The sequence below is a fragment of the Crinia signifera genome, chromosome 5 (assembly GCF_055691185.1).
Source record: "Crinia signifera chromosome 5, ASM5569118v1, whole genome shotgun sequence".
NCBI lineage: Eukaryota > Metazoa > Chordata > Amphibia > Anura > Myobatrachidae > Crinia > Crinia signifera.
This window is the reverse complement of record NC_139221.1, coordinates 84,378,858-84,398,858: the sequence shown is the minus strand read 5'-3', so window position 1 is coordinate 84,398,858 and position 20,001 is coordinate 84,378,858. Positions and strand designations below refer to the sequence as shown.

Here is a 20,001-nt window from a genome sequence, read left to right as displayed (position 1 = left end):
TGAGAGAATTCTCTCACCTAATAACCGGCAGGGAAGTCTTTTCAAAATATTTTTTCAAATTCACCAGCCCCTTCCCGCAACACCGTTGGGCAAACTCCGCTACTAGCTCCCAGTTACCGCTCCGACCCAGATGCCCACCACATGGACCCTGCAACCTGCCCCCTGCCGCTGCCAGTATTTTTACATGCAATAAATTGCATGCGATTTATTGCATGTAAAAATGGCAAATCAAATGCCAAATCGTAAGCGAACCTCCCGTGGAGTTGCCAGTGGGGAGCTCAAGGGCATATTGGTCCGACTTGTCCTTTAGTCAAACGTACTATACTGAGAATATATGGTACAAGTGGTATACAAATGATAAGTCGTGCTCTTGCAGGTGCTACGTACTTAGTGCTAATAGACTATAAAAACATTTAGCTGACTAGGGCAGTTCACCATTATCAGGTATATTATAAAGCACATTTATTGTATCTGTATACATTATAGGACCATGGGGCACATTTACCAGTTATCCAGTTTATACCTAATAACTGTAATTTATTATTACTGCTATTCTTTGGCTTCTGACTAAGTTTTGCCCATGCCGAATGCACCAATATACACATGCATAGACCTGGGCTCCGGAAGGAACTCATCCCTGCAATGTGTAAGAAGCGAAATGATTACTAATGTGATTATTCCACTCCTCTTTGGGACCCTGTGGCTCTGCGGTACATGCACGGTCTGTTGACCACGCATACGCAACTCCCATGGAGGAACTATGGAATCCGCTCATAGTAATTTGTGCAAAGTGTAGAGTTGTCTGTCGAAGCCAGGGTCGGATACAGGGCAGCATGGTCCTGAGGCTGAAAATGTTTGAGAGCCTGCAGTTAGAAGGGGATGAGCTCTGTCCAGAGCCATGTGGGCGTGTGATTTATGGCTGGCTATATAGGGCTATGGTTGCCTGGTCATCATCTTGTTGCCATAGTGACATTAGGTGTATTTTTACGTGCAGGCCTGGAGCTGCAATCCCATCAGCCCCATTTTGCCTCGTACACACTAGCCGGTTAGCGACACCCTTGATATAGGTTACTATATTGCTGGTGCCGCTGGTCCCTTTGTGGTACCTATGGGGGATCCTGATCATTTGTGATGTGTGTGTGCTCCCCACAAAAACAGCTGCTTTTAGGGGACACCCCATAAATATTTAAAAAATGATCCAAATCATTTTGTGCTGTAGGCTAACGCTGCAAATACAGTATATAATACAATTGTGTAACATACATTATACTATCATGTTGCTTCTATGCTACAGATTTTGAATTTGAAAGAAAACACAGTGTACCAATATCAGGTGGCTGCTTGTAATATGGCTGGGGTGGGGACTCCATCCTTGCCAAGTAAGTCATTCAAATGTGAAGAATGGACCATTGCTGTGCCAGGTAAATGAATAATGTTTGATTTTGAAAATATTAATCTATCAGCTTCATTTTTGCTAAGTGGTCATTTCTGCCTGGTACTTAGGGGAAGATGTATAAAGTAGTAAATACTGCCCGGAGAAGATAAAGTGGGGAGAGATAAATACTCTACATTTTCTCTCTCACCAAGCTTAGAAAAATCTTCTTTATCTCTCACCACATTATGGGGGTGATTCAGGTGGGGCAGATCATGGAACATGCAGAGAGAGTTAGATTTGTGTGGGGTGTGTTCAAACTGAAATCTAATTGGCAGTGTTAGAATAAAGCAGCCAGTATTTACATTGCACAGAAACAAAATAACTCACCCAAATCTAGCTCTCTCTGCATGTTGCATCTGCCCCACCTGCAGTGCACATAGTTTTGTCCATTAAAGGAGTCTGCTTTTGCAATCCAACCTGAATCACCCCCTATATCTCTACAAAATTTGATGAATCTCCCCCATACATAGGCAAATATAAAGGAGTTGCTAACAAGCATCTCGAATATAGTACCAGAGGTTTCAGGAGCATATCAGAACTTTAGATATTTGACATAAAGGGGGAAATTTACTAAGACTAATTTGTATAAAATAGGCGTATTCGTATCCAGTAATACGCCTATTTTATTAGTTTTGGGGGGATTTACTATCCAGAAAATACGTCTATTCATATTCGTATTTATGGCACATTCATATTTGTATTGACATGTATACACCATCGACAGAATGGTGATTCCTAATTTACTTAGCCAATTTACTTAGCCAATTATCGGCAATTAGCGGGATGCGGCCACTAATTGTCGGCCAAATACGCCTGGATAATAAACTTAATTTTCCAGGCGTATTTAGCTTCAGTTTGCAAGGATCAGTCCGATCAGTTTCCGAAACCCGGCTCCTGATCCGTGCAGGCTGCCTATATGAATTTGTATTAGCGCCGGTATATACGCTGCTAATATGAATGGATACGACATTGAGGATTACAAAGCAGTCGTATTTGACTGCTTTGTAAATTCCCCTTCCGGTATACGAATTGGCATACAGCTAAAACAGCCGTATGCAGTCGTAGTCATTCGTATTCTTAGTAAATTTCCCCCAAAGTTCTGATTCTGAGGGAAAATTTGCTGTAAATGAATAGGTTAAAGGACACTGCAGTCCTAATATGTGTAGCATCTTTTATTCAAATCAGCTGACAATTAGAACAATATTGGAACTTTTATATTTGTGAATGCTATTAGTAGCACATTCATATTTACGTGAACATATGTTATAGTCTCTGTGTCCTTTCTAACTAAACTTTTTTCAGAAATTATATTAGCCATACACTTTAAAGGATCAACTCCTGCAAAAATCATTTTGGTCTAAGAAACACAGAAGCTCACTTTCCTGGACTTTCCCAAACCTACTTGTCCCACAATGGGGGAGATGTATCAAGCCATTGCGGGAGATAAAGTGGAGAAGCTGATTGGTTGCTTTGGGCAAATCCCATCTTTATCTCTCATCAAGGCTTGATATATATCCCTAATGTTTTTAACAGTTCCAGTAGAATATCAGGGGTAGATTTATTAAGCTCGGTGAAGTGATAAACTGTCTGGTTTTTATCACTGGCCAATCAGCTCCTACCTGTCATATTTCAAACCAAGCCTGTAATGTCACAGGTAGGAGCTGATTGGCCGGTGATAAAAACCAGACAGTTTATCACTTCACCGAGCTTGATAAATCTACCCCAGTTCCTAGTGTGGACATTTTTTCAAATTGCTGCAATGCTACATTGTCAGTGCCGCTGACAGCACAACAGTAGGGTTACAAAGGATGTTTGTACTCAGGAAATAGGACATACATTACAGAACATGCCATTTTGGGGACAATAGGATAGCAATGTTTTGCAATTTAATTTGTCTCACAACCTCACCCAATACTATGATTTTTTTCATTGATATTCTTTTTATTGAGTTATCTATGAAGGCAGCCCATTATGATATTCACTCATTGCTGAGTATTTTGCCTCTATTAGGACCTCCACATGAGCTTACCGTTACTGAGGTCAGAAGTAGCTCCATGGTCTTGCTATGGAAGTCCCCAGTCTACACTGGTCGCAGTCCAGTTACTGGCTTTTATGTGGACATTAAAGAGGCAGATGCGCCAGAGGAAGCTTGGAAAGGTGCAAACAAGAAGCCAATTTCAAACACTTACTTGAAGGTATTTGGGGATATTCTTACTCTCCATCTATAAATCAAAAATGTCAATGTTTTATTTCATAGGTATAAACTATCTTTTCAAATAAACATGTATAATCCATGCCAGCATGCACAAAGTAGTCTGGTGATGGAGCGAAGTGCATCATCTCTAATTAAACTGGATTATTTATTTAGAACCTTGACATTCTTGTTTTTCTTATTTTATTCTAAATGAAAGAGGCTGCTTGATGATTAGAAGCATGTGATTAATACACAGATTGTGAGGACTCTTTCAACAAACACCGACGCCTATTTTCCCTTCTTGGAAAGTATCATTGAAATGAAATAAGCCGGTATGGATCAGAGGTTCGTCAGGGTCTATGTCAACATGTGCAAGGTCAAAACTGGGTAAAGGTCAACATATGAAAAGGTCCACATAAGTTTTTTCCCATTTTTTGGGTGTCACTGGCAATATCTGAGCATGTGGTCCCCTAATTAGTGAATTGCATACCATTACGAGGCTTGCTTCACTCGCTATGCTTCAGGCCAGGTTTTCCATTCCCAGTCATAGTCCACATAGATGGTAAAGTATGTAAAAAAAAATCATAAAAAACATATGTTGACCTTTTGCTTGTTTCGATCTTGTGCCTGTCGCCCTAGACCCTGTCAAGCTATCATCCGTATCCCGAAATAAATTGTGCATTTTGCAACTAAAAATAAACTTGCTAAAGCCAACACACACACACACACACACACACACATTTGCTCCTAAGATCACTCTCTTTGCTCTCAAAATTGTTTAGTTTTGTAGCACGATATGGTGTAAATTACCAATGGTCAGTTAAACTTTGTGTTTGCTTGCAACACTATGTTAACACAGGCAACGAATGAGGAGAAATGTAAGAATGTTCTATGTTTTGTTACTGTGACCAATCACAAAATGTACACATTGTCCAGATAAAATAATCATGCCTTCTGGTCTAGCAATGTCCTGTAATAAAAATGTTACCCATAGGAATGACTTGCACTCTTTGTGAAGTTAATTTTCGAAGGGCAATGCAAAAATCTGCTAATTTTCCCAGGAGGCATCTGACATAAATAAAGTGTCCTTTCTGCATCATGGACTTGGGTGCTGCTTCTGAAAATGCAGCATCTGATCACCATCACGACCATTGACGCATTGCTCATCTGTGTAAAGGACCCCATACATATGCAACGGATTGAGCCAACCTTCTGATGTTGAATTTTTCTGATTTGCAGAATCCCGACCAAAGAATGATTGGATAGGCAATTTCTGGGAAATTTAACATGCAGAATTTTCCTGATTTCCCAAATAATTGCCTATCATTTATAGACACAAGTTAGCATTTGTGATCAGCAAAACAAATTAGGAAAAACCATTGTAGATGTATGGGGCCTTTAAATATAATCTTAATGGCAACGGAAGTCATCTGCTGGGGCCAGGAAGTCTGTGTGGAAAGATACAGATTCAGGACTTGGCATGACTACAAATTTTGGACAATATGTCAAATGGTCACCGTGGCCCTCCTTCATCCCTCCCCCAAATGGCCACGGTCTGTCAATCAGGCTCCAACTTCCAGGTCACTGCAACTGCAGCCACAGCCCTATCACTGGACATGTACACATGTGGCCAGTTAAAACAAACAAAAAAAAAAACATTGCCCACTTGCAAAAAAAAATATTCATATGAAGGTGTGCCTATGATTCTGGCTCAATATGTGCAAAAGGAAAAAAGATTGTTACAAATATAATTAGAAAAATGTATAAGAATCACTTAAATTGTGTTCTCTTACATGATTTATCATTGGTGTAAGCTGTTATATATATGTGTGTGTGTGTGACTTTATTGACAGAAGTTCTCCTTTAGTTTTGCTGAACATGCATTCAATATTATATTGAGAATTATAGTTTTTTATTTCTTCTAGATCCAAAACTTGAATAATGAAGTCCATTATGTGCTGAGGGTGAGGGCAATGAACCAGGCTGGTGTTGGAAAGGCATCTGATGTGACAGATCCTATCCTCGCACAAACGAAACCAGGTTGATATATACTTTCATATATAAGGGAACCCATTTTAAAACTATGATGATGTTAGTTAGAATTACATGGGAGATTTAATTTAAATCCCATTTGCACCATTTACCAATCTTGTATAATTTCTTGGATTTTGTAGGTACCAAGGAAGTAGTGGTGGAAGTGGATGACAATGGAGTCATTTCATTGAACTTTGAATGTGATCAGATTACTCCAGACTCTAAGTTTGTGTGGTCCAAAAACTATGAAGCAATAGATGATGATTCATCAAGAGTATCTATTGAGACCAAAGGTGGCAGGTGAGCAGTTTTACTGTTGTTGCGACTATTACTGTTTGCTTTACTATTGTTGTTTAAATAAAGTTGTCAACATAATGACAGGTCATAGTTTGAGTTGTATTTTGAGGTCAAGATATTTTATCATAGAAACAGACTGAAGTGCTAATTGTGTTTTGTGGAAAATGAATTAAGTGCATAAATGTAAGGTACTCTTTACCTAGAACGGCGCCCACGATGTACATCGCGGTCATCGGGGGTAAAAAATCGCGGGCATCGCGGCCATCGCATGCACTAAAAAAACGGGTGCGACGCGATGCCCGCGATGCCCGCGATTTCCCATAGGGATCAATGTTAAAAGTGTGATTGGACGCGATTTTAGTGTTCAATGCCTCAATGCCCGCGATTTTTCCATAGGAAACAATGTTAAATGGGCCACAGAGCCCTAATAGTCTGAAATGGCCCCCACAATTGTTAACGCCACCCCACGATCAACGTGAACCCTAAGCGTGGCGAGCGCAGCGAGCCCGCGAGGGGCGGCGGTACGCGTCCTCCGACCTTTTCATACCCCCACTATCCACGTCGGCGTGGAGTTGAGAATAGAATAGTGTGGCGAGCGCAGCGAGCCACCGAGCCCGAAGCGTGGCGAGCGGATGCGGATACCTGTGAAGCCCGCGAAGGGACGCGTTTACCTGTGAAGGTATCCGCGTCCCCTCGCTGCGCTTGCTGCGCTCGCCACGCTTCGGGCTCGGTGGCTCACTGCGCTCGCCACACTATTCTATTCTCAACTCCACGCCGACGTGGATAGTGGGGGTATGATAAGGTCGGAGGACGCGTACCGCCGCCCCTCGCGGGCTCGCTGCGCTCGCCACGCTTTGGGTTCACGTTGATCGTGGGGTGGCGTTAGCAATTGTGGGGGCCATTTCAGACTATTAGGGCTCTGTGGCCCATTTAACATTGTTTCCTATGGAAAAATCGCGGGCATTGAGGCATTGAACACTAAAATCGCGTCCAATCACACTTTTAACATTGATCCCTATGGGAATCGTGGGCATCGCGTCGCACCCGTTTTTTAGTGCATGCGATGGCCGCGATGCCCGCGATGGGCGCCGTGCTAGGTAAAGAGTACCAAATATTATTATTGTATGTAGATTATCAAGATAGTGATATAAAGATCAACATATTGATACAAAGATATTAATGAATATCTATCAATAAAAGTAATACAAAATTCATGAAAATATGAATAAATATATATCACCAAAAATATGATTTTTTTTTTTTTACAAAGGCTGTTGACACACACATTTGCAAAAATGGAAATGTTTCAGCTCTTGTGGTAAAAACTGAGTCTTGCACAGTGACTTCAAACTCTGGTTCTCTTACCTTGGGGATGTCCGGGTATAATGCCCCTCAATCATTGCTTCCCTTATTTCCTTCTTGAGCCCAGGACAGGATGTAGAAGCAGGCAGTGATTCCGGAAGTCAGTCGGCGGTTTCTGTTTGTGATGCTGCTTGTGTTTGTCTCTTAAGCAGAACAGGTGTTCAGGAGCAGGGGGTGATACCTCAAAGCATTCAAGTGTCACCAGGTTATGTACAGTGGCTACAAATGGCTCACAAAGTCTTCAACGCATTGTGAATTATTTTGTCAGATTTATTTACGTGACCACCATTTGCCTTCAGCACAGCATCATTTTCATATGTAGGTTTAAACACAGTAATTAACTGAAACAGAAACAGCTGTGTAAGAGGCTTAAAACTCTGTGAGAAGGAACTGCCCTGTGAGAAGAACAGCCAAATTCGGTCACAAAGGTGAGGTTGTAGAAGACGTTTTACAGAATGTCACAGATCATACACCATAGGAAGACTGAGCACAGCAATAAGACACAAAGTAGTTATACTGCATCAGCAAAGTCTCTCTCAGGCAAAGATTTCAAAGCAGAATGGGGTTTCAAGATTTGCTGTTCAAGCTTTTTTGAAGAAGCACAAAGAAATGGGTAATGTTTAGAACCGCAGATGCAGTGCTCAGCCAAGCAAATTAAGTGCATCAGATGAAAGACACATGATGCTCACTTCTTTCGATATCAAAGATGTTCAGAAGTGCCATCAGCTCAGGACTGTCAGAAACCAGTGACATGCAGGTACACCCATCTACTTTTCAGAGAAATGTGGCTAGAAGTGATCTTCAAGGAAGAATTTCAGCCAAAAACCATTCTGTACCTTCAACTTGGAAGCAAGGCCAAGTGACTCAACTATTAATGAAAACATAGTAACTGGGGTGCTGAAAAATGGCAGCAGGTGCTTTGCATTGATGAGTCAACATTTTAAATATTTGGCAGTAACAAAAGGCAGTTTTCCATCAAAGGGCTTTATAGTGGTACGACTGATTGTTTACAGGTATCAGTGAATCATGGTGGAGATTACTTGCAAGATTTGGGATGAATTTAGCAAATGGGGTTGTGGATTTTAGTCAGGATTAATGGTGTCTCCATTGTTGAGAAATGCAGGCAGGTACTTATCCAACATGCAATACCATCAGGGAGGCATCTGATTGGCCCCACACTTATTCTGCAGCATGACAATGACTCCAAACATACAGCCAATGGCATTTAGAACTATCTTAAGTGTAAAGAAGAGTCCTGGAAGTGATAATATAGAATAATAATAAATGGAACCTACACTCAATGTCCCGATTGGATGATGTTGGTTCTTCCTTTGTTTTAATCCACTGTGTTCACCTCAAAAACAGAAGAGAAGGGAATTCATGGTGCAGATTGTAATAACAAAAAATAATTTATATGTGATCTAGGGGATAAGTTCAGCTTCCGTACCCTTTTTTTAGCCTCACTCAGGCCAAGTTCAGTCACGTAGTCAGGGGGTCACATACATCAAATAATTCCTGATTTATTCAGTGTTTCTCAGATATGTGAATACAAAGCATACAAGCTCATCGCATAAAATATAAAAAATTCATGCGTACAACAAAAAAGATAAATAGATAAAAAAAGAAAGCCTGGTACCGTGACTGGCCTTTCAAAAATAAAAAAAGGCTTCTCTGTAGGCATAAGGGGGTTAAATGTACACCCGGTTATCCCTCAGTTAACACCGCACATAAAGTCCCAACATTTTTAGGTCCAGATCACTTCGTAGCAGGAGACTCCACAACCACGTTGCCTTTCGACCTTTAGGTCTTCCTCAGGGTGTAATTATTCTTACATTGTTGGTAGAACGTGAAACTACCGGTACACAGCTGCATCCGTTTGGAGCGCAGTTACTTCATTTCCCTTTCATACACATAAATGATAATATAGACCCACAGAGCCCTGATCTCAACATCATTAAGTCTGTCTGGGATTTCATGAAGAGAGAAAGAAGGATTTGAGCAAGCCTACATCCACAGTTGACCTGTGCTAAGTTCTCCAAGATGTTTGGAACAATGCCCCTGCTGAGTTCCTTCAAAAACTGTATGCAAGTGTACTTTACCTGGAAGAACTGATGTTGTTTATTGATTTGATTTAAGTTTCTCTTCTGTTTGTTCCCTTTGAATTTTGTTAACTGATCAAAATAAATTATTAACACTTCTATTTTTTAAAGCGGTTATTACTTTGCAGCATTTTTACCACATCTGAATAAAACCTTTGCAGTACTGTCTATTTTCATTGCTTTTTATTTTTTTATTGCTTTTAGCACTGCCTTGACCATCTTCATACTAGTTTAGTTTTTATACACTTTTTTTATACATTTTTAATGCAACACAATTAGCACATCTAGTCTATTTTCATGTTTTCATGAAAGATACTTTAGTATTAGAAGCTGCTTACTTAGCATGTACTGTAGATGCGCTTTGATTTTGTATCTTCTAATTTATTGTATAAGCCTGATCTATCTTTAAAATATAAATATTTCCAGGACAAAGATGATATTCCAAGACCCTTCAGAAGAAGACCTTGGCATTTACTCCTGCGCTGTTACAGAGACTGATGGCGTGTCGTCCAGCTACACATTAGACGAAGATGGTAACATTTCAGAGTGTTCTTGTTCAGTCTTCACAAAGTGTATTGTATATCTAAATTTTGTACTTTTACACAGTCACAGACACAATGGAAAAAATGTAATAGGGTCCGAGTTTTTTTGCGTAGGACAAAATTGCACCTAAAAGGTGCGAGTTTGCCCCAAAACTCAGCCAATGTAATAACCTGCAAAATTTTAAGTTCAAGGCTACTACACAGTGTGATTGTGTATGAGTTTTCTCGTATGTATACTGGCACATTGTAATATGAGTTTCATTACAAGGTGGGAGTTTTAACAGAATCATGCATAGATCAGTGAGATCCGTGCATGCTTCTGTCAGGAACTTACATAGAAACATAGAAGTTGACTGCAGATAAGAACCACTTGGCCCATCTCTGACTTGGGGTCCCCTTGCTAAATGCATAACCAGTCCTGGTTGAGAAAATACAGAGAAAATTTTGAGTAAGTTCCAAGTGTATTTTGACAACCAGCACCAGGCTATTGAACCATTCCAGGTTCGAAAGACATAAGAGGGAAAAAAGATGTGGGAATACCTGGTATTTTTGTATCAGCATCCAGTGCATTAAAGGGCCCACTTATACATGTAGTCCCACCTGTGAAAGAAATATTAAAATAAAAACAGTACACAAACTGCTTAGATAGTACAACTTTAATAAGGCATACATGTACACCATACCCTCCAACATGACCCATTCCATTAGGGACAAAAAGCTCTGTTTCTGGACTTCCTTACCAGTGGCAGTTGCAAAGGTGGGACTGCACCATTGTCCAATATTCAAAAAGGAGAGCCACACCCAATGCCACCCCAAACATCACTGTCCTGGACTAACTGGCAGTTGATGTGACCCCCTCTTTGAATTTTGGGCTGTGCTGGAGTCCAACCTCTATAACTGCCACTGGCAGGGAAGTCCAGGAACAGAGCATTTTGTACCTAATGGAATGGGTCATACATACTGTCACTCATACATATTTACCTACAATTAACCATTGCCTTTTAGTCCTCTTCTCCAGTTCAATTACACAGAAGCTGAAAAAATGGGGGGAAAAACATACATATTATAGTGAAAATGGTAACCTCTTTGTTCAATGTACTGTAGGAATACAGGGTCTTCAGGAAATAAAAACATGTTACGTGGCACCACCTGATCTAGCAGTGACCTACAACTCACACTCTACTACATTGCCAGAGTCCTATGTGTGCAATAGCAAAAACATCTGGATGCAAATTTCGACATTGTGAGTTTTGAAATTGCGGAAAATATGCGAGTTTGCATGTTCCCACATCTATTAAATTGGTTGAGTTGACAAAATGTGCGAGTTTAGCGCTAAACTCACACATTTTGAAACTCGAACCCTATTACATTTGACCCAATATGGGCATTTTTCCACACACACACACACACACACAAACACACAAGGTTTGGTACTTTTGCACACATGATATGGTATGTACGTTTACATTTGCATGATATACTGTAGGTACTTTACACATACACATGTATGCATATGGTTTGGTGGTCATTTATCATAAACACACGGTATGTATTATGCACACTTTGCTGGTGATGTAGTGTGTGGTGTCATTAGTGGCTTCTGTGGCACTTGTCTGAAATCTTATGACGCTCCTCACACTCTTGATATACGGGCACCTTCATAGAACCCAAGATCTGTAACTGTCATGTGATTGGCTTTCCAAGCATTGGCCTCAAGCCTCTAGTTGTATGTTAATTGAGTCCTCACTACTTATATTTAAGCTGTAATGTGTATTGAACTGTGGCGCTCATTAATTTGTACTCTATTTTTGTTATTTATTCAATGTAATACTGTTTTGTCTCCCTGTACTGTTCCTTTGTACGGCGCTGCGAAAAACTTGTGGAGCCTCATAAATAAAAATATAATAATAATAATAATAATAATAATAATAATAATAATAATAATAATACTGTATGTATAAGGATTGTTTCTTTTCTCCCTGCAGAGCTCAGGCGCCTATTGCAGCTCAGCCATGACAACAAATTCCCAGGTAAATTGTAATCAGTTTCATAGACCAACAAATCCTAAACCAAGAGAAGATCCAAATCATAAAAAAATACATAGATTTTGTTCCCATTTTTTGTGTTGTTGCCAGTGCCGTCACTGGGGTTGGTGTCACCCGATGCAGTTATTCGCAGTCATCCCCTCATGGTATCGAAGTCCAAGACACTGAGGGCTTGCTCCCAAAAGGGTCTCACTCCCATTTGCCACAAGCTCCTCTCTCTCCAAATATCCAATATCTCTCTAAGAGTGGGATGTTCTAAGCATCATATCTGCGATGTGGTACATACCTCACTTACTGCATCTGTACTAATCGCATATGAACTATGTAGCAGGGGGGAAACTGGGAGATATTCCATTGGATCGCTCTCTGGGTAAATGTGTAAAGAAGTCCATAGGTGTCTATAGGGCAACTCACCGAATCAAAACCCCAGAATGCATTGCATTCCTGTGTTTATTTCATATGGGATATGGCAGAAAAATTTGGTTTTCTGCATTTTGGATGCATTTTCACTGTAGTACATCCTGCTCTAAATCCCACTGTCAACAGAAGTGTCATTGCCTGCACTCTTATATTTTGCTTTCCACCGCCTCTACTTCCCTCTATAGGAGTCACTTACAGCAGCAGCTCTTACCTTCCGTTGTGGGGCTGCCTGCAGCTTCTGTTGCCACTCTAGTGCCCTCTCTTCCTTTCTGTTTATAGCTGGTCCTCTAGCTGTTTCTGGTGGTGGGTGGAGTCTGCTCTCCTCCAGGTCCCTCTGTGCCCATACCCTGCCAGTGTATATCTTACTCCAGACATTGTATAGGGGCTGATGTGTTGGGTACTGAAGCACAAATTTACACAATGTGAATACTCAAACATCAATGGTGTCTGCTGCACCTGGTAGCAGTGCTGATGAACACTCCCTCTGGGAATGTCACTGCTGCTAACCCAATCCAGCAGCATTGGGGAGGTGCACGGGACTTGTCGGACTGACTGGGGCTACTCCTGGGTCTATACTCTATAATGACTACTGAGTTACTGATGCATCTTCAGATCGCTCCAGAAGGAATTTGCAGAATCAGGTGAGAAGGGGAAAGACAGACCAAATAATGGAGTCTCCCCTTCAGAGGGTGACACCCGGGTGCGGCCCTCCACAATTCCTACCAAAATATTTAGTGATGCCACTAAAAATTTAGGTAAGAATTGTGAGGGAGATTTAACAAAGTTTGGAAAGAGATAAAGAACCAACCAACCTGTAACATGGCATACATAATGATACTGGTTTGTCAGCACTTTATCTTTCTCAACTTTATCTCTTGCCAAGTTTTGATCAATCTAGTCCTAAATTCAATGCAATAATCACAAAGTGTATTGTACTTTGTTTCTGTTCAACTTGTTGAACAAGAAAGACGCTCTTCTATCATTTCATAATCTAGTGCCATTCTGAGTATCATGTTACCAAGCTTCTATTGTGTTTTATCTCTTTTGTGTTGCTGTTAGGGAACTTATTAGATACACCTGTGGGACGACCATATCTGCCCATTGTGATCTCACATTATTTGCCTCTATTGTCTTTGCTCTGTTGAACACCCACCTTAAATTACCTCAATACAGTATAGCAGTCATTAAGTTTTTCTTTATTTATTAACTGTCCCATTTTAAATATACATACCTGTACTGTTTACATTGCCTTAATATGTGTCCTTGTTTTTCAGTAATTCCTCTTAAAACTGAATTGGCTGTCGAGATCCTGGAGAAAGGACAAGTTCGCTTTTGGATGCAAGCTGAGAAGTTGTCGGGTAGTGCTAAGGCCAACTACGTGTTCAATGATAAGAACATACAGCACGGTGATGTAAGCCAATAGTCCAGAACCTTTCTAAATAATGCAATAGCATGAATGTAAAAATAGTTTATGACAGCAAAGTATAATAATTAATATTTTTTTTGGAGAGCTTTAAAAACTCCCCCAGTCCATTCCATACATATAAGCTATATTTATTTATTAACAGTTACTTATATAGCACATACATATTCCGCAGCGCTGTACAGAGAATATTTGAACACTCACATCAGTCCCTGGCCCAGTGGAGCTTACAATCTATATTCCCTACCACATATACACGTATACACAGACATTCTAGGGTTAATTTTGTTGGGAGCCAATCAGCCTACCAGTATATTTTTGGATTGTGGGAGGAAACCGGAGTACCTGGATGAAACTCACGCAAGTACGTGGAGAATATATAAACTCCGCCATGTTGGGAATGGAACCCATGACCTCAGCGCTGTGAGGCAGTAATGCTAACCATTACACCATCCGTACTGCTCCTATATATATATAAATGGAGTTGAGCATGCAGTATACAATAGAGCTGAGCATAAAAATGATGCTAATAAATACATAAACTTGGTACTTGTGTAGTTTTACGGCGCCAGCATGGCACCATGCGTCTGAGTCCCCTTGCGGGGCTCGCTTCGCTCGGCCAAGCTGCGGGCTCGGTGGCTCGCGCTACGCTCGCCACGCTATCTAAGATCAACTCCATGCCAACATGGATAGTGGGGGTATGAACTATCCATGTTGGCAGAGTTAAGTTAGTTTATTTTAGATAGTTGTGGCGAGCGTAGAACCCAGAAGTAGTGAAACTACACAAGTACCATAAGCTCTTGTAAATAACATTTGTAGAAACAGTTGGTTCAGATGTTTTGTTTATAGTCATTTGCTGCAGATAATTATTGATTCTTGTAGTCATTAGTCACCTATCGCCCCTTTCACACCGCACCTCGGACCTGGGTAACAATGGAGGAAAGAAGTCACTCAGGACTTATGGGAGCTTGGTTGTGAACATGCTCTGGTGCCTCCAACATGAGGCGGTGAAGCCTCTCGGTATATGTAATGCAAGAAAGTGGCACTCAGAGACTTGTTGCAGGTGAATGAAGAAATGGACCAATTTTAATCCATGCTTATCAACGTTTCAGGGCAAGTATCACTGTATCCTGATGACAGGGTGGGCTTGCCCCAAAACGTTGATAAGCATGGATTAAAATTGGTCCATTTCTTCATTCACCTGCAACAAGTCTCTGAGTGACATTTTATTGCGTTACATATATACTGTATATATAGCTATATAGATATCCAGTAGATATAGTATATAGACAGACAGACAGATAGATAAATAGATAGATAGACAGATATAGATATATATATATAGCTATAGATAAAGATAGATGTGCATACTAAATGTATATCAGTTTGTGACAAATTACAGTACCAGCTATTATGTATGGCTGATAAATGTGTTGTTTGTCTCAAAGAAATACAAGATGAACTTGGACAGTAAGACTGGCATTGTGGAGATGATCATGGAGAAGCTAGAGGATGAGGATGAAGGAACATTTACCTTCCAGCTCCAAGATGGAAAAGCAACAAACCAATCCAGTCTGGTACTAATCGGAGATGGTGAGTATGATTTCATAGCATATTGCTACACAGATACTACACAGTTACTTTAGGTAGTGTATAAACAATTGTTTATTTCTTTATCTCCTACAATAGTCAGCATTGTTGTTTATTTTACTTAAATAGGAATTTATATACAGTATAATGATTAGTGCATCTTACATTCTGAAATATTCGGAGAGGTAAGATCCATATCAGGACCCATTCCTCTTGGAATGGGTCATGCTGGGAGGTATGGGAATGCATAATCAGATACTGCATGTACAGTATATTACAGTGGACCTGTCATAAGACAGAATGGATGTCGGCACTATGTCAGCTGATTCATGAATCAAACAATGGTTCAGTGTTGTCAGTGGTCCCAAGCAAATTTAGGGGGCAATTCAGACCTGATAGCTCTGCTCCGAATCACCCCCCCCACCCAGTCCAGATGATGGGGGTTTGCGCATGCACGAATATGCGCATGTGCAAACACTGCAAGTGAACACCTTTGGCGAGTTTCACACTTGCCGAGGCATTCACTCTATGGTGGGTAAGAAGGGGGCGGGCAGGGGGCAAATGCAAGGGACCACCCAAAAAATGTCCATGAAAACACTGGGCTTACCCCTGCAAATGCAGGCATGCCCATGCATTCTCAGGGCGGGTGGCTGACTACACAACAACGTCAGTGCCCGCCACCAATTCGGAGGAAAGCAGGTATCTGCAAAGTAAGAATAGACTTACTTTTCTGAGCGAGGGATGGAGAAATCATTCGATGGTGAGAGACCATCGAATGACTTTTCCTCCTTGTGTACAGGTGTACATATCAGCTCGCATGCTAGTGCTGGGATTTGCTCGGTGGGGTGGGGTGCGTTCAGCTTTGTAGCCGGACTCATTTATGACTGCCCTCACCTGTGTGGAACTAGTTATATGGTATTTCACCACAGGTAATGGCAATTATACATTTCACTTTGTGTTTTATTTTATTTATGATCTTATTTATCCTCTACAGTGTTTGAAAAACTTCAGAAAGAAGCCAAATTCCAGAGGCACGAATGGACCAGAAAACAAGGTAATAATATAATACACCTGCTGAAATCATCATCAGAGGCAGAGGCAATACAGGTGACGCCTCCCATGAGAGGTGTTAGAGGCTAAAGGTGCGTACACATTGGCGGATATATCAATAGGCCATTGGCCAGTGTGTACCAGCTATATATATATATATATATATATATATATATATCTGTGAACAGTGTTGTTCAAAGATATATTGGGCGGGATGTATTAAAATACATCGTCTTTCACCACGACGACGCAGCGCTGCTAGCGCATATGTATTAAGATATGCACCTAGCATCGCAAAGCGGTGATGGAGGCCCCTTGCCATACCTGTGATGTGGAGGACATCTGGCTGTGACATACTGCTAGGGGGGAAGGAGAATGATGGAGGACGGGGAGGGGGTAGGCATCTGCTGCGTGCGGCGACAGAATCCCATTGTAGATCACTTAAGCCCCACACTAGAGGAGATTGCAAAAGATATCAATCAGAAGGGCCCTTCTAAACGATATCTTGTATTTTCTTGTCCAGTGTGTACACACAATATCATTAATGATACAGACTCCCACGTATCATTGACGACCCCCTCCCTTTTCCTGCATGTACAGATGAGGGAGGTCCTCATTAATGAAGACCATGCTGCAGTGGGAGTGAGGTGCAGGGGTGAGACATGGAAAGTGGGAGCGAGTTACAGGTGTGGATGTTGGGAGTGAGGTACAGGTGCTCGAGATGGAAGGCGGGAGCAAGGTGCAGGTGTGGGAGATGAAAGGTGGGAGCGAGGGGCAGGTGTAGAAATGGGATTAAGGTACAGTTGTGGAAGATGGAAGGGGGAGTGAGGAGCAGGTGTGGGAGGTGGAAGATGTAAGTGAGGGGCAGGTGTAGAAACGGGAGCGAGGTACAGGTGTGGGAGATGGAAGGGGGGAGCGAGGTGCAGGTGTGGGAGATGGAAGGGGGGAGCAAGGTGCAGGTGTGGGAGATGGAAGGGGGGAGCAAGGTACAGGTGTGGGAGATGGAAGGGGGGAGCGAGGTACAGGTGTGGGAGATGGAAGGGGGGAGCGAGGTGCAGGTGTGGGAGATGGAAGGGGGGGGCAAGGTGCAGGTGTGGAAGATGAAAGGTGGGAGCGAGGGGCAGGTGTGGGAGATGGAAGGGGGGAGTGAGGTGCAGGTGAGGAAGTGGGAGCGAGGTACAGGTATGGGAGATGGAAGGGGGAGTGTGATGCCTGTGTGGGAGATGGAAGGTTGGAACAAGGTGCAGCTTTGGGAAATGGAAAGTCGATTGAGAAGCAGGAGTGAGACATGGAAGGTGGGAGCGGGGATCAGGTGCTAGAGATGGAAGGTGGGATCGATGAAAAAGTTTGAGACATGCAAGGTGGCCATTGTCGAATTTTTTTAATGTGGCCAACACCGCTGTAAGTTTACTATGATGGGAGCCAAATGTAATAGGGTGTGAGAATCAGAAATTTTGAGATTTTAGGGGAGTTTCCCATTTTTTTAAAGCGCCAATCATTTACATGGCACAATTAACCTGTTTTTCAATGTAAATGATTGCTGCTTTAAAAAAAATGGGAAAACAATTCCAAAATCTCTCACTTTCTGATTCTCACACCCTATTACATTTGGCCCCTGGTCTAGTGCAACTTACTCCACTCACTTGATCATCACTAGTGCAAAGTTCTTTGCTGAGAAAATTGTATTCTAGGAAACATTACAACTACAAATATAATGGGTGGGATTCTCTAACATCCTCCACCACACCTTGCCGACATTCGCATTGTTAATAATCGCATATGCACTAACATATGCGATTATTAACGCAAAGGACAGCTCTTGCGTTAAGAGCTGTCCTTTGCGTTGTGGCCGGCAATGTGCAGAGGGTCCCCACTCCCTCCTTGGTCCCTTACCCAGCTGCTGCTGCTCGGCCAAGGCTCCGCTTCCTCCTCCCTGCACCCAGAAGCTGTGCAGGGAGGAGGAGGTTATTGGTCCGGGTAGCACAGCAGGAGGCTGCCTGGACACAGGTGAGGGGGGTCAGAGCAGATTGGCAGGGGGTGCGCGGGGTTGGTGGGGGACGTGAAGGGAAGCACATAGGCTTCTATGGGGTTACACCATCTAAAACTGGAGTAACCCCACGCAGCGAAGCCCCTAGGGTGGGGCTTTGCTGCATATGAAAACTCAGTAAAAACCCCGAAAATGCCTTTTTTACGGAATTTTTGTTTGGTGCATCTCACCCTTTGGAGTGCACCAAACAAACAATGCCATAAAAAATACAGTTTTCTGTGTTTTTACCACACTTTCATATGCATCAAAGCCCCACTGCCGGGGCTTCTCTTCGCGTCCCCCACCACTCCGCGCTGATTGGTTGGTGGTTTATCTCCATTTTATCATTTTTTAAGGCTTAGTACATCTGTCCATTGGAGGCCCAGTACTTGGGTTCCTCTGACAAAATGGCTGTCATCCTCCATTCTCCTCTAATTACAGTGACAATTTATCAGATTCCTTTTTCTAAGGATTCAGTGACAGATAATCAGATTGATTGTTGATGCTTCATAAATGCATTAAGTATTAAGTACTGTGAAAAATATTTGCAATACTGTACATTCTACATTCGTCACTTAGTAAATAATGATTAATGATGCATTTATTTTCTGTAAGGTCCTCATTTTGTGGAGTATCTTGGATGGGAAGTTACTCCTGAGTGCAATGTGTTGTTGAAAAGTAAGGTAAGAAAGTAATATAAATAATATATATATCTTCATACTTCAAAAACAGTCTAAAACATGAAGACACAACCCTTAGTTTTTTGTTATGTACAGATAGTACTATGGGGGTTATTCTAGTCCATTCTTTCTGACAAAATCCTTCTTAGATGGACAAAACCATGTGCACTGCGGGTGGGGCAGATGTTACTTGTGCAGAGAGAATTAGATTTGGGTGGGGTTTTTCTTCAAAGTGAGATCTATATTGAAGTGTAAAATCATGCAGTCAGTATTTTCCCTGCACAGAAACAAAATAACTCACCCAAATCTAATTCTCTCTGCACATGTTACATCTGCCCCCCTGCAGTGCACATGGTTTTGTCCATCTAAGAAGGATTTTGTCAGAAAGAATGAACTAGAATAAACCCCTATAATATAGTAGGGATGTGCAGATCCGGATTTACCCAGATCTCAAAACGGGATCTTATTGGCTATCAGCTGTCACATGTTTTGGCTCCAAACCGGATCGCCAATAAGAGAGATCCAGGTAAATCCAGATCTGCACATCCTTATAATATAGATTCACAATGCACATACGTTCGCACTGGTTGCGAATGGATGTTTTACATAAACACCCACATGTTTTTACATTAACACCCACATCATTTGATGTGGAACGTGCACGCAGATCTATGGTTGCTCAGAGTAACTTTAGATCTGCGCGTACATTCGGAGGGAAGTGGGTGAGTAGCGGATATAAGGTGATGTCAGCTGACTGCACCCTCGTCTTTGGCACATTAGTATGAGAATGCTGGGCGTTCCCAT

At 41.7% G+C, this 20,001-nt stretch overlaps 1 protein-coding gene across 1 annotated transcript in view; it reads left to right on the top strand.

The window, feature by feature from the left end:
• MYOM1 (myomesin 1) overlaps positions 1 to 20,001 on the top strand; it is a 126,350-nt gene that overhangs the window by 60,850 nt on the left and 45,499 nt on the right. Inside the window, exons 19-28 of the mRNA XM_083145139.1 lie at positions 1,295 to 1,421; positions 3,446 to 3,630; positions 5,555 to 5,669; positions 5,804 to 5,963; positions 9,848 to 9,954; positions 11,949 to 11,993; positions 13,703 to 13,839; positions 15,300 to 15,444; positions 16,436 to 16,495; positions 19,133 to 19,200. Of these exons, the coding sequence (XP_083001265.1) occupies positions 1,295 to 1,421; positions 3,446 to 3,630; positions 5,555 to 5,669; positions 5,804 to 5,963; positions 9,848 to 9,954; positions 11,949 to 11,993; positions 13,703 to 13,839; positions 15,300 to 15,444; positions 16,436 to 16,495; positions 19,133 to 19,200 (1,149 nt within the window). The remainder of the gene's footprint in view (positions 1 to 1,294; positions 1,422 to 3,445; positions 3,631 to 5,554; positions 5,670 to 5,803; positions 5,964 to 9,847; positions 9,955 to 11,948; positions 11,994 to 13,702; positions 13,840 to 15,299; positions 15,445 to 16,435; positions 16,496 to 19,132; positions 19,201 to 20,001) is intronic.